The 26,383-nt window shown below is 46.9% G+C and overlaps 10 protein-coding genes across 10 annotated transcripts; 6 read left to right on the top strand and 4 right to left on the bottom strand.

Moving 5' to 3' along the window:
* Positions 1-12: 12 nt before the first annotated feature.
* On the bottom strand, positions 13-1,612 carry SERLADRAFT_463690 (uncharacterized protein; the record flags this gene model as incomplete). Its single annotated transcript, XM_007316634.1, has 7 exons — positions 13-56; positions 157-353; positions 411-584; positions 638-672; positions 726-797; positions 863-1,420; positions 1,476-1,612. 2 exons carry the CDS (start codon positions 1,038-1,040, stop codon positions 745-747), a joined length of 231 nt encoding a protein of 76 aa, XP_007316696.1.
* A 225-nt stretch (positions 1,613-1,837) lies between these two features.
* SERLADRAFT_463687 (uncharacterized protein) lies at positions 1,838-2,624 on the bottom strand (the record flags this gene model as incomplete). The annotated part of the gene is made up of 3 exons (XM_007316633.1): positions 1,838-1,962; positions 2,017-2,083; positions 2,139-2,624. The coding sequence occupies 2 exons, from the start codon at positions 2,317-2,319 to the stop codon at positions 2,049-2,051; spliced, it is 216 nt and encodes a 71-aa protein (XP_007316695.1).
* Positions 2,625-5,164: 2,540 nt separating this feature from the next.
* SERLADRAFT_463685 (uncharacterized protein) lies at positions 5,165-5,874 on the bottom strand (the record flags this gene model as incomplete). Its single annotated transcript, XM_007316632.1, is given in 2 exon segments — positions 5,165-5,531; positions 5,547-5,874. 2 exon segments carry the CDS (start codon positions 5,675-5,677, stop codon positions 5,366-5,368), a joined length of 297 nt encoding a protein of 98 aa, XP_007316694.1.
* A 57-nt stretch (positions 5,875-5,931) lies between these two features.
* Positions 5,932-6,782, top strand: SERLADRAFT_463683 (uncharacterized protein; the record flags this gene model as incomplete). Its single annotated transcript, XM_007316631.1, has 4 exons — positions 5,932-6,003; positions 6,066-6,198; positions 6,266-6,395; positions 6,462-6,782. The coding sequence occupies 4 exons, from the start codon at positions 5,981-5,983 to the stop codon at positions 6,536-6,538; spliced, it is 363 nt and encodes a 120-aa protein (XP_007316693.1).
* A 178-nt stretch (positions 6,783-6,960) lies between these two features.
* On the bottom strand, positions 6,961-8,242 carry SERLADRAFT_385284 (uncharacterized protein; the record flags this gene model as incomplete). Its single annotated transcript, XM_007316630.1, has 5 exons — positions 6,961-7,081; positions 7,134-7,589; positions 7,645-7,976; positions 8,029-8,136; positions 8,190-8,242. 4 exons carry the CDS (start codon positions 8,130-8,132, stop codon positions 7,056-7,058), a joined length of 918 nt encoding a protein of 305 aa, XP_007316692.1.
* Positions 8,243-9,554: 1,312 nt separating this feature from the next.
* SERLADRAFT_436337 (uncharacterized protein) lies at positions 9,555-11,156 on the top strand (the record flags this gene model as incomplete). Its single annotated transcript, XM_007316629.1, has 7 exons — positions 9,555-9,639; positions 9,701-9,823; positions 9,872-9,993; positions 10,047-10,116; positions 10,166-10,303; positions 10,357-10,762; positions 10,832-11,156. The coding sequence occupies 7 exons, from the start codon at positions 9,555-9,557 to the stop codon at positions 11,154-11,156; spliced, it is 1,269 nt and encodes a 422-aa protein (XP_007316691.1).
* Positions 11,157-11,748: 592 nt separating this feature from the next.
* SERLADRAFT_385274 (uncharacterized protein) lies at positions 11,749-13,712 on the top strand (the record flags this gene model as incomplete). Its single annotated transcript, XM_007316628.1, has 14 exons — positions 11,749-11,831; positions 11,888-11,940; positions 11,997-11,998; positions 12,063-12,126; positions 12,181-12,300; positions 12,378-12,466; positions 12,599-12,750; positions 12,805-12,878; positions 12,938-12,958; positions 13,014-13,161; positions 13,217-13,355; positions 13,411-13,428; positions 13,490-13,593; positions 13,652-13,712. The coding sequence occupies 14 exons, from the start codon at positions 11,749-11,751 to the stop codon at positions 13,710-13,712; spliced, it is 1,128 nt and encodes a 375-aa protein (XP_007316690.1).
* A 638-nt stretch (positions 13,713-14,350) lies between these two features.
* Positions 14,351-16,085, top strand: SERLADRAFT_414531 (uncharacterized protein; the record flags this gene model as incomplete). Its single annotated transcript, XM_007316627.1, has 7 exons — positions 14,351-14,719; positions 14,777-14,899; positions 14,969-15,072; positions 15,122-15,188; positions 15,243-15,380; positions 15,430-15,791; positions 16,008-16,085. 7 exons carry the CDS (start codon positions 14,635-14,637, stop codon positions 16,083-16,085), a joined length of 957 nt encoding a protein of 318 aa, XP_007316689.1.
* A 2,022-nt stretch (positions 16,086-18,107) lies between these two features.
* On the top strand, positions 18,108-19,412 carry SERLADRAFT_436335 (uncharacterized protein; the record flags this gene model as incomplete). Its single annotated transcript, XM_007316626.1, has 3 exons — positions 18,108-18,307; positions 18,379-18,679; positions 19,248-19,412. 3 exons carry the CDS (start codon positions 18,108-18,110, stop codon positions 19,410-19,412), a joined length of 666 nt encoding a protein of 221 aa, XP_007316688.1.
* Positions 19,413-24,271: 4,859 nt separating this feature from the next.
* SERLADRAFT_368081 (uncharacterized protein) lies at positions 24,272-25,967 on the top strand (the record flags this gene model as incomplete). The annotated part of the gene is made up of 7 exons (XM_007316625.1): positions 24,272-24,274; positions 24,339-24,417; positions 24,488-24,629; positions 24,698-25,268; positions 25,339-25,625; positions 25,689-25,800; positions 25,920-25,967. The coding sequence occupies 7 exons, from the start codon at positions 24,272-24,274 to the stop codon at positions 25,965-25,967; spliced, it is 1,242 nt and encodes a 413-aa protein (XP_007316687.1).
* Positions 25,968-26,383: the final 416 nt, after the last annotated feature.

Raw genomic sequence — 26,383 nt, 5'->3', positions numbered from 1 at the left:
GAACCAACAACGATATTTCTGGCGCTTGAGCTTTATCCTGGACCCGTATGACTCGGCTAGATATTCCTGGTTAGCGCCAAAGACCTTTCATCCCTGTTTAGGGCACCGTGCCGGTTTCTGTCCAAGAACTTGATTGGACAGCTTATGACTACCCACCTGATATGCGTTTGCTATCACATTCATAAGCATCCTCCTTCTCGAATGAATCATTCATGCAGTCAAGGCAAAAATGTACAGGTTGTCATCGGAATATAGTTGCATCCAAAATCCTGCATTCACAACTTGATATTTTGTTGTCGCAGTTCGTATATCCCTTGAAGAGACACGATCGTTTTTAATTCAGACCTGGAAACCTAGAAATACTGAATAATTAGATAGAAAGACGGCGTTAGTAAGATTGACCGAATCACTTAAGGAATTTGACACCAGCCCATGTCTCCGAGTCAGGCTCAATAAATCACACGATCTCCGCGAATACATATCATTCAGTGACAGTGTTTCTCGACACTACTAAGTGGAGATTGATCACGGTATACATAGACAGAACTAATACAGCCATCCTTGAGAGTATCACATTTGTTACACTGGAAAAGGCGATGAGCAAGTTCTTTTTCTTGGAATATCAACAGGACCGTACAAATTCAACACAAGGTGCAGCGATCCATGAGGGTCCTATGGAGAGACTGTCAGCCATTGCAATACCTCGAGCATGATAATCTTCTCACCCTCGAAGTGTCCATTTCATCATGTTTGCTTTTGGCTTGCCTGATTCGCATTCTGTGTCCCATTACCTGTCACTGATTTTCAAAGTGTTCAGTTTTGGCGAGTACATTCAGGACAATCGGGAAGCACAGAAACTTACTAGTCTGGGTAATGGAAGAGTTATTATGTGAATTGGTGTTATTGGTGATGTTGGTGTTCCCAGAATTATTTCTGTAGGAGTTGTCGTTGGTGATGTTGTTGATCTGCGTCCCGCCGTGTATGTCATTGAACGTGCTATGACTGGCATTGACGTTTTGTGCAGCGGGGAAGAAAGGCATCGTGTTATATGACGAGGTCGACGGCTAAACGAGATTTGAGATGCCAGGGATATCGGATGGTTGAGGGATGGTGCAGTGGAAAGGGAGTCTATATGTCGCAGACGAGCGCTTCATTGAGGCCATGAGGCAGATGGGCGTTACTAAACCTATAAACGAGATTGGCAGGAAAGGATACCAGTATGATCGATGATCGTTCCCACTATACCAACGGACTCTGATAAAAGCTCCACACTGCCTTCACCACTCAGATTGGCACTGGTTCTTGGCCGTGTACCATAAGTAGGTGTAAGGCCCCTTAATCATTTTTGGATCCTCGGCGAGTACCGCGACACCGTGGGCTGTGTATGGCGAGGATACTGGTACCGCCTTAGCTCAGATCGCTGAAAGAGCTATTATGAAACGCTTGCTGAACATGATAAGATCCAGTACGCGTACGATTGATCATTGAACGAACATCCATGGAAAAGGGCATTGGTACGAATCGCTCACTGAACATGATAAGATCCAGTACGATTGATCATTAAATGAACATGCATGGAAAAGGGTATCGGAAGAAATAGAAGAATTATTTCTGCGAAGATTTCAAACAGACGACCATTTTAGCGTCACGAGAAACATTGCTAAAACTACACGTGTTTAGTCGTGGTCGAAGGGACCTTGTAACAATCTGAATCCGGAACACTTGTACTTTTTGTTTCGATAAGTAAATATGCACCCGCAGTGTTGTCAGGTTACTAATATAGTGGGTAGATCACTCGCCAGCAACCTCATGAATCAAACATTCAGGGTACGCCGGGAAAAAGTACCATAGGCATAATTCACATATTACAATTATGACGGACTAGAGAAACAAACATCTTCACACAAAATTAAGTTCCAAGTCAACGTAGACATAAGATTTGCAAAAATCTTCAGGTGGTCACTGTAATAAGTTAAACATGTCAGAGATACAATACGATACAAAAAGCTTGCCCACAGTTAGCACCAAAGACATAAACCGGGAGTGCCCTAAGGACGGTTAACAGTCTGCTGCCCTCCCCCCGCTACATAAATAAGCCGCTTAGTTAACATAGGTGAAATGAGTAACAGGGAGCTTACTCATAGTCTGCTTGGTGGAAGAGTCATTGTAAGAGTCTGTGTTGTGCGTAGAAGTGGTATTTCCATAGTTACTACGCTGAGAGTTGTCGTTATTGATAGTGATGACATGACCAGTGCCGTTGATATCACTGAAGTTGCTATTATTTGCAGTGGTACCCGTAGCATTCTGGAAGAAAGGCATGCTGAGAGTGTATAGGGTGGAGAATCTGAGAGACCATGTCAGACGAAGGTGCTTTTATCGTGTCCCGTAGATGAGCGCCTTTCCGTGTCACGGTCATGCCGTGGTTACGGCGCTCGAAGCTGGTTCTCCTGCCCCTATCGCAGTAAGGAAGTTTCTTGAGGAAAACATTAGGTATATACGTATATACCGAGTACCCTGCGATTGGATATGAGTGGTCGTGGGCGCTAAGAGCTTGAGCTATAAATGTGTATTAAAACCGAGAAGAGGGGGTCGATAATTCTAGATGCGAGTACATTGGATTATTATGCTGTCAGAGCCTTTGAGTACAATTAAGGTATCAGATCAACTTCAAAACACTCACCTTGCGATTGCTGTTGTTTTTTTGTTAAAATGGGAGAAAGCCTTGTCCCGTGACTGGCATCGCGCTGTTTATGATTGTTTGCTTTTCGTCAACGTGACCGTGTTTGTACGCGTCTAACAGCAGGCCTGGCATTCATCGACAGCGACCTCGACATAATAGCCTGGCCTGCAGTGCATCCACCGTATTCAACGTCGCAGGCGGTGTTGATTCTAGCTTTGTCTTTCAAGTCTTATGTCTTTTGAAGCACCAAAGCGTACGAGGTCTCAGCTAACCGTCTCAGATCGTATTCTGCAACTACCTCTTTACCGGTCTCCTTTAAAGGACGCACGAGTCGCTCTCCGAAACCAGAACTCAGTATCATCCATGGATAACCAGGATGAAACAGACGATGAAATATTACTTTCCCCGACTAAACACAAACGATCACAGTCTACATTCCCCGAAGATGTTCATGGACACCGCGAGTCCAAAAGGGTCAGGAGGGACCCTCTCCCGGCACTCAGGCTTGTCTCTAAAGATGCAGATGTAGATACGGAGAATGAGGGTTCATCCACTCAATCAAATCAGAAAACACGCAGGTCTAAACGTCACGCCAACCGAACTGCCACGACGTCAAAGAAACCCGTCTCGTCGTCCGCGGCGGTTAAAGGGAGCGAAAAGACCGGTTCATCTGTCTTTCCACCAAGAGCTCAATCTGTTCCCTTGGAATCGGGTGTTCCTCACTTGGATTTGAAAACTGTTGTTGCCTCTCCATCTCGATCACCAGGAAAGCTTCACATTGCACCGACACCGCATCTAGACGTCATCCCTGATGTTAGCGTTGATTTATCATCGCCCATCGACAAGAGTGATACCAATGCCATCGATGCAGGTATGGATGTCGATATGTCTCATTTAGCTGCCATCCCGGATACCGCAGAACGTACTGTCAAACTTTCTCCCGCCATGATGAATGTCGTAGAAACTCCAAGAGTGGGGTGTAGCTCTGCTTTTTCGTCACCACTATCTCCTCTCACACCTCTTCCTTCCACGCCTTCCTCAATCGTCACACCAGATGTTGAAGAAACCCTTGCTATTCCTGACGTGAGTTGCAATTAACGTCCTACTTATCTGCTACTTCAGTGCATCTGATGGGGGTTGTATTTAGCTACCTTCGCAGTTGGCTCGTTCACTCAATCACCTTTTTCGCGCTGCGGCGGTTGACACCGGCGAGGAACTCACTGCAGACAGACATACAGATGCTCTTGCGTCTGCTGCCACACCTGTCGTAGCTCCCGCTAGTCGACTGCCTCGCCCATCTGGGTCAATGCTTCCACCACCTGTCCCTGCTAACAGGGTTCGCTCTGCAACTGTCAATGCGGCTACGAAAGGAAAGAAGCCTGTCCCAGCGCAAAAACCAAATGGGCGCATTACTAGAAGTTTATCTTTGAAGCAACAGGGTAAAGTATCCCACCTGGGCCACGACTCTCTGCGGAGCACTGTCGCAGAAAGTGTCGAGTCCAAGGCGATGATCCCTGGTAAGGCAGCATCGTCCAAGGACGCAGGTATGTATGAATCACAATATCCGGTCTTCATGTACTAATTAACGAACTATTAGAAGCCACTGGGTCAACCTCTGCAACGTCAAAACCGCCACATGGAGGTAAGTTTTCTTTAAACTACCCTTCTTTAGTCGTCTTCGTATTCTAAAGTTCCCCTTCAATCTTTCAGCTGGAAGGATGGGACATAAGAAATCCTCCTCACTCTCAGATAAGACGTCAAATGGGAAGATGAAACAACCTTCACTCTTATCTCTATGGTCAGCCAAACAACCAAGTACATCAACCACCAAGGCTGCTGTTACTACTTCTACCTCGAAACCCAGTTCACCCACTAAGTCCAGACCGTCCTCACCGGTAAAACCAAGTCTTCTTCCAAGGATAAGTTCACCCACCAAGATTTCCAAGAAATGGTCATCTTCGAACGACGTATCTACGGGAAGATCGACGACAGGGACGACGTCCAGCCGACTGACTTCTTCCTCCTTTGATATTTTGGGTAGCTTTTCGGGATCCAAGAAATCACTCAAAACTCTATCCAGTGCGTTAGAAAAGCTAAATCTACCGCCGCCGAGTAGGCCAAATACAAGTCTCGGTTTCAATCGCTCGACAGCAGAAGATGAGGAGAGTGAGGAGGAGAGACCAAGCGCAGCTAAAGACGATAGTATGATAAACCACGGTAGTCTTCAAACACGGCATCCCCCATTGAAGCGGGCTGCAACAACAGGGACTGATTTCAGCTCTGGCCCAAACGCGCAGGCTCAGCCTATTTCATCCATTTTCCCTCCTTTTGGCGACGCTGCTGTTCGTTCTGCTGAAGTCCGAAAGCCAACTATAGCCACCAGTATTATCGGGCGCATGAAGGGCAAGGATGGAAAGCCAAGTCCGAAGGCTGCCAAGATCTTTGGGGCTGGTAGCGGTCGAATGGGCACGGGAATATTCAACAGTATAGGTATCGGCGCTTCTAAAATCGCGCCGAAGGCTAGTCGGAAGACGAGTTTACCAAGCGTGGAAGCCAGCCCGGTGAAGGGGGCTGGCTCGTTTGATTTTGCTAGTACGGGCAGCGACGAGGCAGCGGCGGCACAGGGGAGTGGAACTGGTACTTCGAGCTATATCCCTCTTCGCATAACGGATTTAGTAGTTGACATCAACACCTCCGGAGAAGTCGAGAAACCCGTCGAAGACATGGACGGAGTCGAGGATGATAAAGGAACGAGCAAGGAGAAAGAAAAACGCAGCACTGAGTGGAGAATAAATGCTTCTCAAAGAGCGACGATGGCTTCCCAAGCACTCTCGCAGTCTTTGTCTTCGCTGCCTGAAACACCTCCACCTCCAACGCGTGTGCCCACCCGGACCGGTTTGCGATCTGCAAGTAGCAGTTATCCGACTGGAACACAGGGAACCGTTGCCAAGGGTAAGGGTAAAGAAAAGGAAGTTTTGGATGCTCCAAAGAACGCATCAGGAGTACTTACCAGAGGTGCGAGTGATAATGCGGGTACAGATCAGAATAGTCCAAGCGAGGTTGAAGGTAGTGGTGGCAAGAAAGGCTCGCTGAAGGTGCTGAAGAATTGTACAATATTCGTTGATGTACGGACAGACGATGGAGATAGTGCAGGTGGTTTGTTCACTGACATGCTCAGAGGATTAGGTGCACGAGTGAGTATAAGATAACTTCGTTAGAATTGTTTGAGACTGATATTCCCTCCAGATTCTAACGAGAGTTGGACAAAGTTGTACACATATTGTATATAAGAACGGGCTGATGAGCACCTTGACTCGTTATCGGTAAGCCATATATTCTACTTCGAAAAGGCAAACTTGTTCATCTCATTGTCTCACAATTTCAGGCTTTTGAATGACCCAAAACCTCATGTAGTGGGTATTGCGTGGGTCGTAGAGTGTGTAGAGCAGAGATCGCGCATAGATGAAGAAAAGTACAAGGTAGATCTTGATGGTATTAACGTGGCTGGTACGAACAAGGTCAGTGCTCATACCCCCAACTCGTCTGTTTCTACCGACGTTGACGTCCAACTTCCTGGTATCTCAGCGCCGACGATCCATGTTGCCAAAACACATGTCCCCTATGGAAGACGACTTCGGTCGAGCTCCAGCTTCCTCTGAACAAGACAGAGACGATGGTGACCAAGCAGACCTATCGATGGAAAGCACCTCACCTTGTATGTAACTCCCTACCGCGGTATTCCCGTTTTGCTTTCTTATACATGGTTATAACTCTTTCACAGCGATGCCTCTGAAGGATAATGATTTAGCACCACTGGAGAAGGCTAGGAGAAGGAGCATGTTCATGGGTCGACCATAATCGATCCTTATTCTTCTTGATATCGCGTCAATTGCTTTTCCTCGAACTTGAAGGATGTTGTTTCTCTTTGCTAATTTTTGTGCTTCTCTGATGTCATCGTCCTTATACCTTCCCTTGGAAGGATATTGTTACAACCTAGAGGGCGCTTGATATATTTTAGAGGATTTTTGATTTTTGTATGGATTTTCATGTCGTCACCAATATAATATATCACTACTGCAAACTTAGCCACAAGTAGAGCTTTCGAATTAAATCTCTCATCCCCAATGACAAACGCAAACTGATCCTTCCACATACTGCAACCTTCGCGCTGCTGCTGCCCTCATATGACAATGTTACAACGTAGGTATATACAATGACAATGACGAACTTGTCAACTGCCCATTCTTCAAACCTGTAACGTATTATCAATCACGCAATTTGGTGTACAACAATGGTTATTTCAGGCTACGACAAATACAATGTGTAAAATGATAACACAGGAAAGGTATGGACTCATGCAGTGACATTTGAAGACTTAGTTACCACCACGCAGACGAAGAACTGCATAAAAGAAATTAGCTTCATCGAGTAATGTATACATCATGGATCTTACCAAGGTGGAGAGTGCTTTCTTTCTGGATGTTGTAGTCGGAAAGCGTCCGACCGTCCTCCAACTGTTTACCGGCAAAGATCAATCGCTGCTGGTCAGGTGGGATACCCTCCTTATCCTGGATCTTAGCCTTCACATTGTCGATGGTGTCTGACGACTCCACTTCCAACGTTATCGTCTTCCCTGTCAATGTCTTCACGAAGATCTGCATACCACCACGAAGACGCAAGACCAAGTGAAGGGTAGACTCCTTCTGAATGTTATAGTCTGACAATGTACGACCATCCTCCAATTGCTTTCCAGCAAAAATCAATCGTTGTTGATCGGGAGGAATTCCCTCCTTGTCTTGAATTTTCGCCTTGACGTTGTCGATGGTGTCTGAAGACTCCACCTCAAGAGTGATTGTCTTTCCAGTCAAAGTCTTCACGAAGATTTGCATTCCACCACGTAAACGCAACACTGCAGGCAATTATTAGCTGTGGTTCTGTACGGATTCAATAATTCCACAACGTACCAAGGTGAAGAGTGGACTCCTTCTGAATGTTATAATCAGACAGAGTGCGACCATCCTCAAGCTGCTTTCCCGCAAAGATAAGTCGTTGTTGATCAGGGGGAATACCCTCTTTGTCCTGAATCTTTGCCTTCACGTTATCGATGGTGTCAGATGATTCCACTTCAAGGGTGATGGTCTTCCCAGTCAAAGTCTTGACAAAAATCTGCATTCCTCCACGAAGACGCAGCACCAGATGAAGGGTAGACTCCTTCTGGATGTTATAATCCGACAAGGTGCGACCATCCTCCAATTGTTTGCCGGCAAAGATGAGACGCTGCTGGTCGGGAGGGATACTGAAAATGTGACGTAAGAAAGAATAAACTGAAAGTCGAAATAATGGCGTACCCTTCCTTGTCTTGGATTTTAGCCTTTACGTTGTCGATGGTGTCGGAGGACTCAACCTCGAGGGTGATGGTCTTGCCGGTAAGAGTCTTAACAAAGATCTGCATGATACTAGTGATAGTTAGTAAACTGGAATCAAGGCATTCCAATAAATATAACCTCACATTGATTGAGAATTTAGGTGGTCTAGTCGTGGATGGAAACAAAGGTGTTGAACGACGACTGCGATAACGGGTGGCGCTTATATGTGGGGCCATCGGAGTTTCAATAACGTAAGGCTGTACATTCTCGGCCTGCGCTGGAATCTGCTGGAATAATTCCGAGTTAGCGAGTGTCCGAGACAAACATACACAGTGACAACACCATGATCAGGCTGCAGATTTCCCTTCTGTCATTTTCGTGGTGCAGTAATTAAACCTCGTTCCTACTACTCATAGCCTGTTCGTAGACACGGTTGGCATGTGCCGGACTTGTTTTAGGTACTTAAAAGTTCCTCTATGCACCAAAATCACTCATCTTACTCATCTTCGATTGCAACACATTTCTGCACTGCACTGCGGCCAGTGTTGTCCACTGTGTAATCCAAGTTCTACAATTCACATATAATTGTTGATCAAACTCCACAATGCAATTAACGCCTGTCTTTGGCGGTGTGAGTGATGTAGGTGGACCAAACTGATTCACTGACTTAAGGCATGATGTACAGTTCCCATCTGTGGCGAAGCCGCCGGGAGCTCATCGAAGGTACACCTCACTCTTGTCTGGCTCTTGTAACCCTTCTAGATTGGCAATTGACAGAGCACGTCACGGTGTTGCATAAGTAGCGCTACCTACGAGGAAAGCCAGTAATGTGCTTACTTTGCGGCATAGCCCTTCGGTTTCGGAGTCTTTCTGTCTCGGAGAAAATAAAATACCGTTTGGTTGATGGATGACAGCTCCAACATCCAGCTTACTCCATGATGAAGGTAGAGTCATCTTCAATGGCGCTCATTTAAGCTCATTCTTCTATAGGCGATGGAAAGCTTCCCATAATCAGAACGGTTTGACAGTTACATCAATTCTCGGACATAGTACCAGGCTATTCGGTATGATAAAAATTTAACAGCGCAAGTGGGTAGAACTCTCCTTATTCAATATTCCCTCTCCGCTGCTGAACTGCTGTATTCGAGACTTTCGACCGCTCAGACTTTTGCGGTCGTAGTAAGTGCATGGCATCCCTTAGAGTCTTTCCTCCGTCTCCCATAACGGCCCACATGCGGAAGTTCTTTCAATATGAGCATGAATTGCGCATCTCAGAATCACTGCTCATCGCCGTGATAAAAGAAACCCAATCATAAATGGCGCTTGAAACCTGATGTGTTTATACATGGCGCTGTTCAGTCACTGCGATAGATCCTGATAACATCATACGTCAAGAAGCCCATGGAGCGGCCCTCTACCAATTGACGGTATAAAAGAGATGCTCTTTGCAGTAGAATATACCTCTCGTCGTTTCGTGGGTTAGTCAAAACTCAGGCCTTCTAGACAAAATGGTATCCACCAATCATATTTTCTCTGTATTTGCATTCACCGGGTTTATCTTGATGGACATACTCCTACCACTTCATATAAAAGGTTCGCAAATACTCATCTGTATCTTCATTGGGGACGGGGGACCTAACGTGCTTTGATACAGCAAGGAATATTGGCACATCCGCTTTTATCATATGGGCAAGCCTACTTTGCTTTAATGGATTCGTAAACTCAATCGTATGGAATGATAACGTCACGAATTGGGCACCTGTGTGGTGTGATATATGTTCGTCCATTTTAGTGCAAGCAAATATCCCTCTGAATATTTTGACAGCCTCGCGGCTGATGATAGGTGGAGGCATTGGCATACAGTCAGCGTGCTTATGCATAGCTCGCGATCTTTATCATGTCACCAGTAATGTAATCTCACATCGGAGAGCACAGGGTGAACACAAGGTAAGTCATGCGGTAGTTTCAGTTTAGTTGCTTAGTTTCTCACCACCAACCAGCGGCTTTGGCGAGCCATTCTGCGCGATTATTTTTTCGTACTAGGAATCCCAGTCTTGCGCATCGTCCTTTGTAAGTGGTTCTGTTGGTGTCGACATACTTGTTACTCAGAATCCCACAGCCTATACAATTCAATTTAATCGCTTTTACATCATGGAGGATGCAGGGTGCTTCTATGCTTTAGAAAACACTCCGCTCACTTATCCGCTGTTTACGGTATGGCCAGGAGTCATTGGCATTATTGTTGCCCTCTACGTATGTGAGTACTGTGTATGACTACGTCTAACGCTGCCAAACCAAACGGACCTCTAGGTGCCACTGTTCGGAAACTAATTCAACGAAGAGCACGATTCAAGGCCTTCATGCAACATGATGATCAGTTTCTGCGTCTATTAGCAGTGGTCATCGTAATACCTGTATGCTCGTTCACGCCAAGTATATGGAATATCGTGAATGATGTTACCCAAAATCCAGCATTGCCATGGCCTGGCTGGGGCTCAATGCATGCTAATATTTCTCACGTTGAACAATTCACCATTCTTGATTTAGGAGCTCAGAATGCTACCTTACAGGTCTTTAGATGGGCTTTTGTGATATACGCCGTCATTTTCTTTGCATTTTTTGGGTTCACTACAGGTGCGAAGAGGCATTATCGTCTTGTTTTCGCCTTCTTCCGCCATCGTAGTGACTCGGGAGCTTCGTGCGTGGAGGATATGAGGTCTGTATAGCGTTTAGCTTAAGCGATGTCGCCGGTCACTAACAACTATATTCACCTACGTCTATCCAGGATGGAGCGCGCTGCTAGCTGCCGCATACCCGCACTTTCAGCATCTGCTAGACGGACGTCGGGTCGTCTCTACTTGCCACCGTACCTATCAGCCATATCTCTTGATGATCTGCAACGCATCTCTAGATCTCGTGATTCGTGCATTCATGAACTCTCTGAGCAGGAATTCAAGTCTAATCTGGAATTGAGGCCAGATCATGTCACCTGCAGAAGTAGTGAAGACAGGGGAGAAGAGCATATGCCGACTTTACCATCGATACCTGTCCAACCCTCACCCGTCCTGGATATCATGTCGATTCTGCACCGCCACTCAGCAGATGTTTAGCCTGCTGAGTGTTTTTACGGGTCACTTGGGTGCATCCCTTTGCTTCGAGCCTAGTGAAGACCATTATAGAATCATATGGCTGGTTCGCGTTCTGAGCCTATCTTAAAATCAAGATGATGATCATCGTATTTGAAATACTGTAATATATTCCAATGAATGCAAATTCTGCCATGGCTGAGTACTGAGTCGCATGAAATAAAGACTATCCTCTGCGAGGATGCCGGCGGGAAGTCTCGCTCATCTATCTGATTCGATAAGTTGGTGGTACAATATATGAAACGATTCTCGTCAATCCATTGCCCCCCATGCCACTCTCTTTATTCAATCAGGTCTATTCATGTTGTGGAAAATAAGGTTTTGTAATCGAAATAGTCATTACTGTCCACGAGGTGAGTGCACAATGTGACTGGAGCGCCTTCAAGCTACAAGCTGCACCCTGGCCCGGAAATTCACTTCATTGTAGGCCATCACGATGTTGATTGCAAGGCCCAAACTTATTAGTCCGCTCCGCAGGACACGTGAGAGAAATATTCGTAGACCACGTGCCATTCGAATATTTTCTATTGAAGTCAACTAGCCAGTCATAATAATCATGAGTGCAACTGTTGCGTGCCAGAACTCAAACTGTCCAAATGGAAACCCACCATCGCGGATGGAATGTCCAACATGCAATAAGTGTGCAGCTGTCTCGTATCGATCTTCATATCCTAATTGATGCTTCATCACGGCAGGCTTGGTATCAGAGGTTCGTTCTTCTGCGAACAAGAGTGCTTCAAGGCGAATTGTACGTTCGTTTTTGATGCATGAAGGAAGGACAATGCTCTGATCAATATCAAACAGGGGTATATCATTTTCTTCGCCATGTCGTTTAAGTCATTAATACAGGCATGTGTGTCAAATGTATAGAAATCACACAAGTTCATCCATGATCTTGCACGTGCACCTCCCACTGCTGACGCCCCTGCAAAAGGCATTCAAACCTTTTCATCATCTTGCTGTCGCAGTATGCTCACATACTTGCTAGATGGGACTTATAACCCTTATTTTAATTACGATTATACTGGATCAATGAGACCGGTATACCCACTTTCGCCAATGCGTACGGTACCTGATCACATACCCAGGCCTGACTATGCTGAAGATGGTAGGAGCCTATTCATTTTCAAACCGCCGCCGCCACAAGAGTTCTGAACCAACACGCCTGTTCTCATTTACCTTCAGGAGTGCCCAAATCAGAAATTAAACAGAGAGGTCAACCGCCACGGATTTTGTCCATTGAGGAACAAGATAAATTACGAACCGTATGTCGGGTGGGTAAACTGTTCATGATTTCGATGGGACATAGGCAGTTAGAATATTTCCGAGTTTTTTTTGACTGTGCTTGCTGTTACAGCTGGCCTGTAGTGAATGTTCATCCGGCTAATGAACTCTTCTCTTTCTAGCTTACACGAGAAGTTCTTGACATTGCTGCTTCTCACGTACATCCTGGTGTCACTACTGATGCCATTGATGCTATCGTCCACGAAGCAATCATAGCAAGAAACGCATATCCTTCCCCCCTCAACTATCGAAATTTCCCAAAATCTGTGTGCACGTGAGTGTTGAGCCCTTTTTTATCCAGAATCTTTTGAACCTTGGATGATACCAGGTCGGTGAACGAGGTCGTCTGTCATGGTATTCCTGACCAACGAAAATTGAAGGAGGGCGATATAATCAATATCGGTAGGATAACATCGTGTCCCTGATATATTTGTACTTAAATAAATGGTTCTGCTCGTTAGACGTGACTCTTTATTATGACGGTAACCTGGCGAATTAGTTTTACCTGCTGCATCACCGTTTCTGACACAGACGCAGGTTTTCATGGGGACCTTAACGAAACTTACCCCGTTGGAAAGGTCGATACTGAGTCCGCAAAGCTCATCAAGGTCACCCGTGAATGTCTTGATGAAGCCATAAAAATCTGTAAACCGGGGGCATTATTCCGCGATATTGGTAAAATCATGCTAGTACTAATGCTTTTAATTAACGGCCGTTACTGTGCTGACTTTAATCATCAGTGAACCTATTGCAAGAGCGAATGGATGTTCCTCTGTACGGTCTTACACTGGTCACGGAATCAATGATCTGTTTCACCCTGCTCCGGACATACCGCATTATTCAAAGAATAAGGCCGTGGGCACAATGAGGACTGGTATGGTGAGTTGCACGAGCAGCATTTAATTCAAGCAGCGCTAATTAGCGACCTAACCAGGCATTTACTATCGAACCTGTAAGCATGGGCACTACTCAGTTATGATATTGATCCCAAGTTCTTTCCGGCACATTGATAGATGATCAATTTGGGTCCCAACTGGGACGTTGCTCACTGGAATGACTCGTGGACAGCTACGACCATTGATGGTAAGAGAAGTGCGCAATTTGAGGACACACTATTGTAAGCTTTTTCATCCCCGAGTGTATGTACTGCCTTTTTGATATTTTATTGTTTTCAGGATTACGGAAACGGGGGTGGAGGTACTGACCGCAAGGACTGTGAAAAGAGATGATCTATAGGACCATGTTTGTCTGTGGAAAAGAACAATGTATTCTTACTTTGTTGAACTGCCTTCGCTTCGATATTGGTCTCGGCGGTATTTCAGGGAGGGCGTATCACGGTTTGTTCTGGAAACATGGGTTTCGGCGATTCGTCCAGCATCCCAAAGGCCCAGTGGTGTTTTGGTCAGTTGGCATGTGTGCTGGCGTGTACTTTCCGATGGTAGATCGATGAGACTGTACCAAGGAGCTACAAATATAAGGCCCCTTGTTTACAGTAATACCACCCAGCCAGTAAGCGTATTCCTCAGCTTGTATCCCAGTGCCATGTAGTCTGAATCTTCTTTGTATTTTGCATTTATTGGATGGGGGTCATACAGCCTTGTAGATACTAATCTTAACGTCGAGGACACTGCCACTTTCCTATGAAGCGTGCAGTTCCTTTGTTCAGTGTCCCTGGTATGAGCCAGCTATAAAAGCACTCATCAATTCGACCTTTTCTTTCTGATCGCTGGCTAATTTATTTTTGCAAGTGTGCTGTTCAATTCCTGTGTTTTCTCGGTTTAAATAATCGAATTTCGCACGCACCAATTATTCCGGAATATATTTTCGTCTCAAGCTCCTTCTATGTGAAGGTCCTGTTGACACAATCCCAAATTATGAACCTCGTATGATTGTTCATCAAGTCATTCCAATACGCTGATAGAAATTGGCACATGAAAGTCTGCTGTGTAACACTGCTCAATACCACGGCATCTTTGCCATTTCTCTGCCGCAGTCCTTCGGTGAAAATACATCTTTGATTCTTCGACAGGTACTGATATCATCAGATGCGCAAGGAGCGGTTTTTGCAATAACTTGTGGTATAAAGAGGTTTATGTAGTAGCGTTTATTTGTTTCCTTTATCATCACTTCAGGAGTCGTTACTAATTGAACCCGAAAGATGGTGTCTACAAATCACGTTTTCTCTGGGTTTGCATTCATCGGGTTTATCATTGTCAGCACTCTTCTACCACTCCATATAAAAGGTTAGGGCGCATTCCCGGTATTATTTTCTGAGTTTTTTCTGATATACTGTTATTCAGCTGGAAATATTGGTACATGTGCTTTCATCGTATGGACAGGCGTTCTTTGTTTTAACGGCTTCGTGAATTCAATCATATGGGATAAGAATGTGACTAACTGGGCACCTGTGTGGTGCGATATATGTTCGTGCTCTTGGCTTGTCAAAGGAATCATCTCATCTAATATTCTGGTAGCATCCCGATTAATGTTAGGTGGGACCATCGCCATCCCGTCAGCGTGTCTATGTATTGCTCGTCATCTATATCATGTTACCAAAAATATATTTGCGAATCAGCGAGTTCAAGGCCAATGTCGGGTACGTGTATTTTCTACTTTACCGATTCTTCCTTCTTATCAAAAAATAGGCATGGCAAGCCATTCTGTTTGACTATCTACTTGTACTAGGAATTCCAGCGCTAATTGTCATCTTTTGTACGTTATGTTTACTGGTCGAGTATAATTTCCTTGGTGCTTACTTCTCCACAGCCTACGTCATTCAAGTAAATCGCTTTTACATATTCGAGGAAATAGGCTGTTATTACGCCATAGGCTCTACTGTACTAACGTACCCTTTGATTTGGGTCTGGCTAACTCTTATAGCTCTTATTACTGTCATTTATGCAGGTGAGCATACTATGTTCATATCCTAGCTCTTAAACCCACATAACTCTAGGTGCCACTGTTCGCACATTGATACAGCGAAGATCCCGCTTCAAAGAACTCATCCAGCGGCATGAGCATGTTCGGCGTCTGTTGGCGCTGGTCATCATGATATTCATGTGCTCGTTTCCGCCAAGCTTGTGGTTGCTCGTGAGCGATATAGCCAACAATCCCATTTATTCTTGGCGAAGCTGGGAGTTTGAGCACGCCAATATCTCTGAAATTGTGCAAATCACAGCCAATACTTGGCAGGCATCGGGGTCTCAGAGCGTTGCTGTTTTGCAGTTCACGCGGTGGGCCTATGTGATGTATGCCGCCATTTTCTTCGCATTCTTCGGTTTCACTGCAGGAGCGAAGAATCACTATCGTCTTGCTGTGGGTTTGCTAGTCAAGGGCACCCAGGAGACTAGGTTTGTATAATACTTCTCACTTCTAGATCAATATGGCTAATCGAATGGCCATGATCAATTACCCAGAATTGAGTCCTCTGCTGACCGCCGCTTACCCGCACTTTCAACTTCTGCCACACAAGTACCTGGCTGTCCACACCTACCACCGTGCCCATCAAGCATATCTCTCGACGATTTACAGTGTATGTTCCCTGGCTCGTACCCTCATGAACTATCCGAAGAGGATGTCAAGTCTATTATAGAATCAGAACCAAATTAGGCCACATACGGTACTGCTGAAGACAGAGGGGCGGAGTATATGCCGACTTTGTTATCGATACCTGTGCAACCCACACCTGTCTTGGACATCAGATCGGCTCTGCGCCGCCATTCAGCAGATGTAGACTTTGGGCTTCATAATAGTCTCGCTGTGTACGCCCTAGAGCGCGTCAAATAAACGAATTCAAATCAAAGTTATGGTCAACCGGGATCTGTTCTTGTGCTTTGAAATGACAAGTGCGGAAGTTTATGTTGGGTTCCCGTTGTTGAAACCCTTAAGCTGTTGACCATCATGTTTGACACACTGGAATATAGATTCGGATGCTAGGCGCTACCGTGATGGCCGATGGTAAAGCTGTCCCCCGGTGAAGATCCCAGCAGGAAGGCCTCATTGCTTTAATCTGTCTGTTAGATCCTGATGTTGACAAAATGTGTTCCCACAGTGATACTATAAAATAGGGTGCGTAAATGAAGAAGCTCGTATCGCCCTGTTTTCGCTTTGGAGTCAGAGACAAGCATCCCGCGTTTCAAGAGCTTTCCACCAGAATATGGCTTCTGCAAACCACATTTTTTCTGGTTTTGCTTTCATTGGGTTTACACTAGTCACTATGCTTCTGCCACATCATGTCAAAGGCGAGTAAATATTTATCTATTCCTCTGGAGTAGGCTGATGCTTTTTATGGGGCAGCGAAAAATATTGGTACATGTGCTTTCATCGTATGGACGGGTTTGCTCTGTTTCAACGGGTTTGTGAATTCGATCATATGGGATAACAACGTCACCGATTGGGCACCCGTGTGGTGTGATATATGTTCGTGCATCTTATGTTGAGTAGCTATCGTTTCTAAGACCCTTTTAGCCTCTAGGTTAATGATAGGTGGGCCCATTGGCATATTGTCAGCGTGCTTATACACTGCCCGCCATCTGTATCATGTCACTAGCAATGTAACTACGGTTTGGCCAAGTCAAAGTGAACATAGGGTATGTCAAGTGAAACATTATTTTTCTTGAGTTCTTCATTCTCACCGATTAGTAGCATTGGCGAGTAATCTTGTGTGATTATTTTATTGTAATAGGGATCCCAGTCTTGTACATTATCTTGTGTAGGTGGTACCTGCAAATATCGAGATTACATTGCTTACTTTGTGCTGTATAGCATATGTTGTTCAGTACAAGCGCTTTTATATTTTGGAGGATATAGGCTGCTTCTATGCCGTATATGATACGGTTCTCGTTTATCCATTGCTTCGCGTGTGGAACTTCACAATGGCGCTTGTTATTGCTGTCTACACAGGTGAGTGACGATGTAAATGGGGCATCTTTAAGCTTCGGGCATCTTGAATCTGACGCTATAATAGGCATCATTGTTCGGACATTGATGCAACAGAGAGTATGCTCCACAAACCTCACCCAACGACGTGGAAAATATTTTCAACGCCTGCTGTCAATGACAATCACGATGACGGTATGCTCTTTAGCTCTGAGCTTATGGAGCTTGGTCAGTGCGACCCAAATTCCCATCACTCACACTACGAGCATTCGCCGAAATCACTTGGTGCGACATACCAAAAGCACAGCGCTGACTGAAAGCCTACTATGGCTATGCTCCGGACCATAATTGGGAGTGAAAAGGTAAACAATGGGTCTAATATCGCATAACTATTCCTTTATGGGATGAGCCAAACCATCCCGTTCTAGGATATGACCGTAACATCATAATCACAGTAAGCCTATTCTTTGACTGTTGCAGATAATTTTGGCTGTTCCAGAGCTGCCACTTATCTTTCCCTTTGTGCGACAGGGAAATGCAATCCCACAAAGACTAGCAGTGAAGAATAGATAAAGACCAAACATGTATATTTTTACCTTTTGATTCTTTGTTCAATCTTGGAGCACACCGGTGAAAGTTTTCCATTTGCATCTCTGGTGTTAGACTGTTGCAACTTGCTATTTTGGCAATTGCTCGTAGTGTCAGTGGCCTGGATGGGGCACTGAGCATGCCAATGTTTCCCAAATCGTACAGATGCAAGCTGTTACTTGGAAGGCAGCAGGTCAACAGGCTGCTGCTTTTCAGTTCTCGCGATGGGCTTATGTGTTATATGCTGCGATGTTCTTTGCATTTTTTGGGTTCACAGCAGGAGCAAAGAAGAACTACCGTCTAGTTATCAACTTTTTCGCCAGTCGCCATGATAACAAAATTGTGCCAGGAATTACTGAAAATAGGTGTGTAGATGTCTTTTCGTACCGCACATAATGTCAGTGATGTATAAGATCTTAAGACATCTCTTCACCAGATATAAACATTCCGAGTCCGCTACCTACCACATGTCATTGTCTTCGACATTCAATACGCAAACACCTGACAATTCTTACTTACAGAATCCTTACTTACTGCAACGTCCATCGTCCGTATGCACGGATAATCCACATCGCGCTTCTCATGACTCGTGTCCTCTAGAATTATCCGCGCAGGTATATCATACTAGCTGCCTCGCTGGTAATGTCAGGGAAGCAGGGCATATGCCATCTACACCTTCGGTACCCGCATCACCTGCACCTGTACTGGACATCATATTGGTTTTACGCCGCGACTCGGTACGTGCTGGCTTCGACAACACCGTGACATCTGTCCCTAGAATATGAACAATGCAAAACTACTTAGAGACCGAGTGTTGAAGACTATGCCTAGTTTATGCTACTAGCGTCACTGTGCTGACGTTGTTAATAACCATTACATTTTGAGACGCTGGGGTAGATTAGGATCACATTCTGTAATGCTCACGATGGACAAATACCGGTTTTCATGATGCAGCTTTCTGTCGCAGTTGCTTTTGTTTTTTTTTGGGTTAATAACAGGAGCAAAAAGGTGCATATAGTCCGTGTATGCGCTTTTGATTTTCCAATTGACTATCTATCACTGCGTTACTGGAATTCGTTACACGCCCACCTGCCAAATATTCGCCATTTTTCTCCCTCAACACCCTCAAATTATTAGATATTAGACCAGAATATGAAGCCAAGTCTGAAACAGATGTCACCATAGATGATCTAGATGATACTTCCAAGACTGGACACCTACGATCATGAGAGCGAAAGGCACAGACTATTTTCGGGCTCCTCTAGCAATGTACGGGATTATTTCACGCGATGATACGCTCCACAGACGCCTTTGGACCGGGTTCATGCTGGTGGTCAGGTTGTCCAGGATAACGGCATAGATGGAGAGATGGCCGCTCAAGATAACGGCAGCAAGCTAGATAAGCTTGAAGGGAGAGGTGTTTTCTCGTGCGCTAATAGGTCGTACATCGACCAACTGACTGGTTCTTGACATTTTCTGGATTTGTTTACGTCCTAGGCTATGAAAGCTCAGGGTGTTTGTTTTTGACGATGGTCCAGAGAGGGGGAAAAGGGGATTTTTTACGCAGATAGGTTGTACCATTGACATGGTCCATCGATAGTTTCTTGGTGTTTTATGGATCTTTTTCACCCATGGCTAGAAGAAAAGCTGGTATAGCTGGTGTGATGAGTAGAGAGGAAGGAAGAGGAAAGGTGGAAAGGTGGAGTTTACTAGTAGGTTGCATCGCGATCATTCAACGGTTTCTTGGCATTTTACAACATTGTTTCCACCCCAGGACATGGAAGGAGCTTCAGGGGGGTTTGTGTTTGATGGTGTTAGAACGCAAGAGATGCTCCTCACCACAATAGGTTGTATCGCGACCAGCCAAGGAATTTTGGGTGTTATATGAATTTGTTTTCGTCCCATGTTAAATTTACAAATAATTTAAACATCTCAGATCCATCTCAAAGCTCGGATGATGGCACTTTCAATAGAGCTTTGAATGTATGGTGTTGCAACAGCAGTTACAGCAGCCTGCATTTGAAGCTACAATAACTCATTATATTGGAGACGCAAATTGTGTGACCTTGATGCAGAAAGCCAGCGAATGTCGAGAGCTAAGTTGCGAGAACAACAAGTTGTCATTCTCAGATAACCTTGAGTAAAATTTCTTAGAATGGTGTAAAATCAAGATCGACAGGCGTTTGGTCACGGTGGCGTCATACAAGTATTTGGTAGTGTGACTGCAAAGAGGAACTTCAAGCCGTCAAGAAAATGGGAAAACAGGACATGCATACCAGAGGGAGCTCAGTCCAGTCCTTGAATAACTATGTAAAGGCGTACGTCAATTCCCTGTCGCATATATATCCCGCATTCCTTTACCCTTGTCAACGTAGTTGCTGTCGATCAGTCGAGTCGGTGAACCGATGAGCCACGCGGTCACGTGATCGTACGCGTTGACTGACGTTTCCCACGGGTCCATTGTTGAATGGTTTTTCGCTCTGACCACAATCTCATTAATGAACGAGAAGGACCCCGCCCAGTCGTTGTCGCACGCGCCCACTACCAGACCTTCGCCATCGTCGTCCACAGCGACGACGACCACTTCCTCGATGTCGTCCACAAGCAACAGCAGCGGCGGCAACACCTCCCCTCTCAGAATCGCAAAGCGAGCCACCCCATTGCGCCCGCCTTTTCCCCTCGTCGCTCGTCGGTCATCTTCTAGCTACAAGCATCTCAGGACAAACAACCTTGTCTCTAAATCACCCTTTCGTTCCCAGATCCCCACTCCTTCACGCCCATCAATATCAACATCCTCCTCTTCCTCTTCAACCACCATCACCCCACCACAGCCTACGTCCACTTCACAGAATGTCCCACCCCAGTCCCCCTTCCCCATCACTCCCCGTCACGTTAGTGGAGAGAAAAGACCACGCCCGTCGTCTATGCACGAACAAGCTGAGAACGAACGTCCATTCGCCTACAAGCGCGAGCGACGCCAGTCGAAGGGATTTCAAGGCCTCATCGCGAAAGAACCAGTCACGAAGAGTCCTTTCAGGCGTTTACCCTCAAACGAAGACCCGCCGCCATCCGTCCCGCCAAAATCAGACCATCCTCCTCCCACTCCTTTGCACAGCGGCGTGACGAGCATAATTTTGTCTCCAACTAGGTCGGGCACGCCTACTCGCCCCTCGCTCGTCTCCAAGCGCCTTCACGGTCCTCGCTCGGCTGGTGACTTGCCAAATGCAGACGGCACATTTAAACGCCAGAGGCGCAAAACTGTTACTTTCGACGAACGTTGCGACGTGCTTGAATTCGACTGCGAGGAAGGCGAGGACGATCCATTTGTATCGGACGCAGAGGAGGAAGATGGTTATGGTAACGACTCGGTTGATTCGATTGTTGACAGTACGGGCGATGCTAGCAACGATTCAATAGAGCCACCTCGCCAAGGCCAAACGCTCGAAGAAGAGCTCAGCCAACATGATATACATGAAGACAGCTTCGAGTCAGTCGAACTTGGAGAGGGAGACGACAGTATCACTGGTATAGTTGACTCAATGATCCACTCCGCCTCTGTTTCTGCGTCACCTTTCTCCCGCCAACTGCAAGTCCAAGACGAACCAGCAACGCCATCCCACTCCCCATCCCTTCCCCCGGATCTGGACGCAGTGGACGGCGTACCCTATGGCCGGACTCACCATTTCGAGAGGCTCGCAATGGCTCATCAGCAACGCTCCACTTCTGCCTCCTCATCTTCGGCTTCTTCGCCTGCCCTTTCATCTATCCCTTCTGTCGCCCCCGTCGCGTTCAGCTCTCCACGCCCGACTCTTAACGCAAGTGCAAATGGAGATGGAATAGAAGCAGTCCAGCCGTCCACACCTCCGAGCAATCCCTCCCCAGCACTGTCTACACAGGACTCAGCGGTCCCGCTCGGCCGTTCAACGCATGCTGAGAGAGTGCGCGAGTCGAGTAGGAGGGCAAGGGGTGGGGAGGAGGTAGATAAAGATGTGGGGATGCTACCACCATCACCCAGCCCAGCCAAAGCTGCCAAGCGTGGAGAGGGCGCAGAAGGTGCGAGAAGAGATGGATTGATTCCTAAATTCGACCTTGGGATTGGAACCGGAGGTGAATATAGTTTTTTGTTTATTTTTTAATCACCGAGGATATTGTGCTGACTTAAGTTTTATCCTTTCATTTCAGATAAGAGCGCTACGTCCTCAAATCCCGCCAATACAACCCCCGCATCAAATACAACTTCTGCCAGCTCAAACCACACACATGATCCCTTCCTCCTTCCCCGCATCACTGACCCTGCCGACCTCTCCTTCACCTCCATCACCTCCGCCGACTCTATGGACCCTGCCAACCTCTCCATAGGACACTCTGAAGTATCCCTCTCGGCACTTGAGATGGAGCTTGCTATGGGGGTCGACAAAGTCTCACACGTCGATGGCCTTGGTCTCGACGACATGGATATGGACGACAGGAAGGACGGTGGAAGGCCTTTGGTTGGTATCACCAGCACCCCGCCTACATCCGAAGATACATCGTATACGAGCGCAGACTCGGGGACGTCGCCCGCGTCTCCGGTGTTGGACAAACTCGATCCCCCCTCGCACCCTACCTTTAATGAGGGAAGGGTGTCGCCGAGTCCAGGTGGCTTGGTGAGGAGGTCGGGGATTGTGATTAGAAGCCGGTCAGCGTCGCCGATCGTACGTGCCGGGTCTCCAGGTGTGAGAGCTGGGTCCCCCATTGTGAGGGCTGCCTCGCCAATTGTCCGTGCTGGATCGCCCGTGGTGAGGACTGGCTCACCAATTGTTCGTGCTGGTTCGCCGGCCATGCGGTTTGCATCACCTTTGCGTGAGAGTGAGAGTATGGGGAGCTTGAACAGTTCTGGGTCTGGATCACGATTGGGGAGGCCGAGGATAAGTAGGGAAGATGTGCAGAGACGACTGTTGAGGAGGCGGAGTGAGTCGCCGATGGTTGAGCAAGAGGGAGGGGAGACTACCACTTTGGAAGGTGGAGGTACATCGATGTCTATGGAAGGGACAGAGGGGACAACGGATGTCAGTGGGGTGAGCGCAGAGTTGGCCACCATTGAGAAGGCCGAGAAGAAGGTCGTTGGAGGGGCTAGAGAGATAGAAGCATCGCGGGCGATGGAACTAGATGTCGACTTTGGAGGGAGGTTTGGGGAGGGGGTTGGGCTTGGAATCGGGTTTGGACTTGGGAACGGAAGTAACGTCGCACTCGGTGGTGGAGGCGGGAATGTTAGTGCAAGTGGGATTGGTGTGGGGGAATTGGGAGATATGAGGTCTGCGCTGGACCGGTTGATGGATGATGTGAAGGGGAGTGCGGGATCTAAAGATGGGGCGAACGATAGAGACCAGGATCACAGCCACAGAGAACTTGGGAGACGTAAGGGGAGGGGAGGGATTAAGGTGGAAGATGTGACGGAGGGGGTGAGAGCAGGGAGGTTTGAGGGGGACGATTCGATGAGAACGGAGACTGAGATAGGGAGTGAAGAGGAAGACGATGACGAAGAGGGGAGGAATGAGTCGCGGATGAGAGCACCGCCTGTCCAACGTGCGATGACAGATCCTGGGGTCTTGTACTCATATTCTGCACCAAGGTTCTCTACCCCTCCCGGCAGTGAAGGCCAGCGAGAACATGAATATGGGAGGAATATCAGCGGAGCCTCTTCTATGGCTGCGCCTACACCACCACCCAAGGATGCTATACGTTCAAGGGAGGAAATGATTCTGGAGAAGCGGAGGGAAGCGAGAAGGAGAGAAGAGGAGGAAGGCATGGGGCGGAGTCTTCCTGAGCGCCTTCCCGAGAGAACGAAAGCGTCAGGTCAGATTGGGTTGGGGAGACCGAGTGCGGCTGGGGTTGGGAGAGCGAGCGTGGAGGTGAATGCTGCAAGTGGTTCAAGTCGATTGAGTGCTGTTGTGGGTGGTGTTGGCGCTGGGAGACCGAGCCGGCGGAGGAGCAGAAGTACTGGCGATGCTACCGCTGGGACAGGGCGAGGCCTATTTTTGGATGTGGGGATTGGGGTCGAGGGTGACGATGTACTCGGCGATAGTATTACAAGGGAGCTGAGGAAGTTGGAGGGCGCAGGTAAAAATGTGAGCCACATTACTTGTATATTTAAATGATCTCTTCGAGTTATTCCTTGATGGAGCTGTTGAACCGTTACTAACCGCACTTCTATGCTGTAGAAATATCACGTCCGCGAGCGGGAGGGTACGATATACGCCTCGTCAGATGGAGGACGTGTCACGCATATGAGCATGGCTGGCGATGTCAATGCGGGCAAGGCGTGGAAGCCCGTGCGGAGACCTTCTGACATGGTGAGTGTACTTTCATAACTCTGATCCTGCGCGCATTGATTTGGCTAACCTTTTGTTGTAATAGAATGAATATGCCAAGCAGATCAGGGAGTACAGGTCACAGGAGAAGCCAGGAAAGACGCATGGTAAAGTCTTCGTGCGGGGTATGTAGAGTTTTATTTTACCTGAGCTGCGGTCTGAGCCCGTTGATAACTGACGTTGGCTCAAATCTAGTGCTGGGCGTGAAGAATCTGAACGTACCGCTACCGCGAGAACAAACGGCCATTACATGCACACTCAATAATGGTATTCATTTCGTCACGACGCCCGAATGCAAGCTTGGAAGAGAATGTCGTATTGACCAGGAGTTTGAGCTGTGAGTTCGACTTGTTTGTCATGTGTAATATCGTGTGTACTGATTATTCTACGCGGTACTTTCTCTAGTATTGAGCACAGCAAGCTCGAGTTTACGCTCACCCTTAAGATACGGCGAGACCCACATATAGTGCAACAATTCAAAGCAATAGCCCCACCCCCGCCTCCTCCCCCTGTAGCAGCACCCCCTCCAGCACCAAAAGGCGGAATGTTTAGCTTCCTTTCCTCGTCGCCCAAAAAGCCTTCCAAATCCGCCTCACGAGCTCCACCCCCTCCTCCCCCCGCCCCGAAGATGCCAGAAAATCTTGCGCGATACTTGAAGCAAGATGGGACACTTGCACGCGCCTTCATATCGTTCAAAGACGTTGCTGCGCGATGCGATACACGGCTATTCGAGATAAGCTATCCACTAATTGGGCAGCGTGTCGAGGAAGCTAGCCCTGGGGGTAAGGGACGAACTTCAACAATGGAGCTTGGAGAGATTGTTTTACAGATGTTCAGGCTCCCACCGCTGCCTGGCGTGCCGATTGATGAGCTGCCACAGAGTTTAGAGGAATGTCATCGGGGCCTGAGGCATGTGGGATGGCATAAGGTGACGTACTTTGAGGGTACGTTGACGCAGAATGGGGGTGATTGTACCGTGCGTTTATTTTCCTTTGCTTCTCTGGTCCTTTTTACTAACGAGATCAACGTGTCCATTATCACTTTAGACTTGGCGTCGTCGACAGTTCCGTGTGATTGGTGCGAACCTAGTGGCTTTCAATGATGTGACGAAGCGTGCAACGGCAACAATCAATCTCAAGAAAGCCGTCGCGGTGGAAGATATCCAGGAAGCACGAAATAACGTTTTGAGTCCTGCTTCGCGTACGAACGGTCGAAATACCTATGCGGATGACTATGATGGGCTGTATGGCGTGGAAAGGTCAATAAGGTTGTTATTTGCTGGCAATCAAGAAATATTATTTTTTGCGGATACGGATGAGGAGAAGGCAAAGTGGTGAGTGTCTCTCTTCCGCCCTTTCTCTGCTGCTGGGTAAATGCTTACTGGTTCTTTATGAAGGCTTGACGTACTTCGTGCGCTGGTTGGACGTATCCCGCCGAACCCACTTTGGGCAGAACTTATATGGCAGCGGCAGCAAGAACTTGGGAAGCAGGCTGACGCTGGACAGATTGTGAGTGGTGGAGCCCCTACTTCATCGCATTCATCACATGAGGCTTCGGGGAGTCATCGATAGTGTCGTTATTGCATAGTATTCTGGGTCATCTTGACCATATCTTGATTTTTTTTGAGAGGGGCATTTGCGTGCCTCTTTGCATTGCGCTCTCGTGGTTTGGCTGACGCGCCTTGCGTCAAAATATTCGTCCCGCTTTTTCTGAACTATATATTATGTTCTTTTTCTTCGAGAATTCGTTCTAGATCATATGTTTCTTCATTTCCTCATTATCTCTCTCACTCCCATACTCTCATATCCTCGAATTTCGTATTTTACTGCAGTTTGTAAATTGTCTGTTGTACAATGCTAGCTATAAATATCGTATTGAAATGTGCATGCTTTTATCATTCTAATAAATCATGAGCTTGGACTCGCGATCTTGAGTGGAGAGTATCGTATCGCGGACAATTCTGATATCGAGCATCGAACTCAGCGAAGGTCCACGATACCCATGTGGACCTCAGGCTGGAAAGAACACAAAAAAAAAGACGAGACCTAGATCTACAACTAAACCAGTTGTTCCGAACCTTCTTTCAAGCCC

Source organism: Serpula lacrymans (assembly GCF_000218685.1).
Source record: "Serpula lacrymans var. lacrymans S7.9 unplaced genomic scaffold SERLAscaffold_5, whole genome shotgun sequence".
NCBI classification, from domain to species: domain Eukaryota; kingdom Fungi; phylum Basidiomycota; class Agaricomycetes; order Boletales; family Serpulaceae; genus Serpula; species Serpula lacrymans.
The sequence above is the reverse complement of the archived record's forward strand: the minus strand, read 5'-3'. Positions and strand labels throughout refer to the sequence as shown.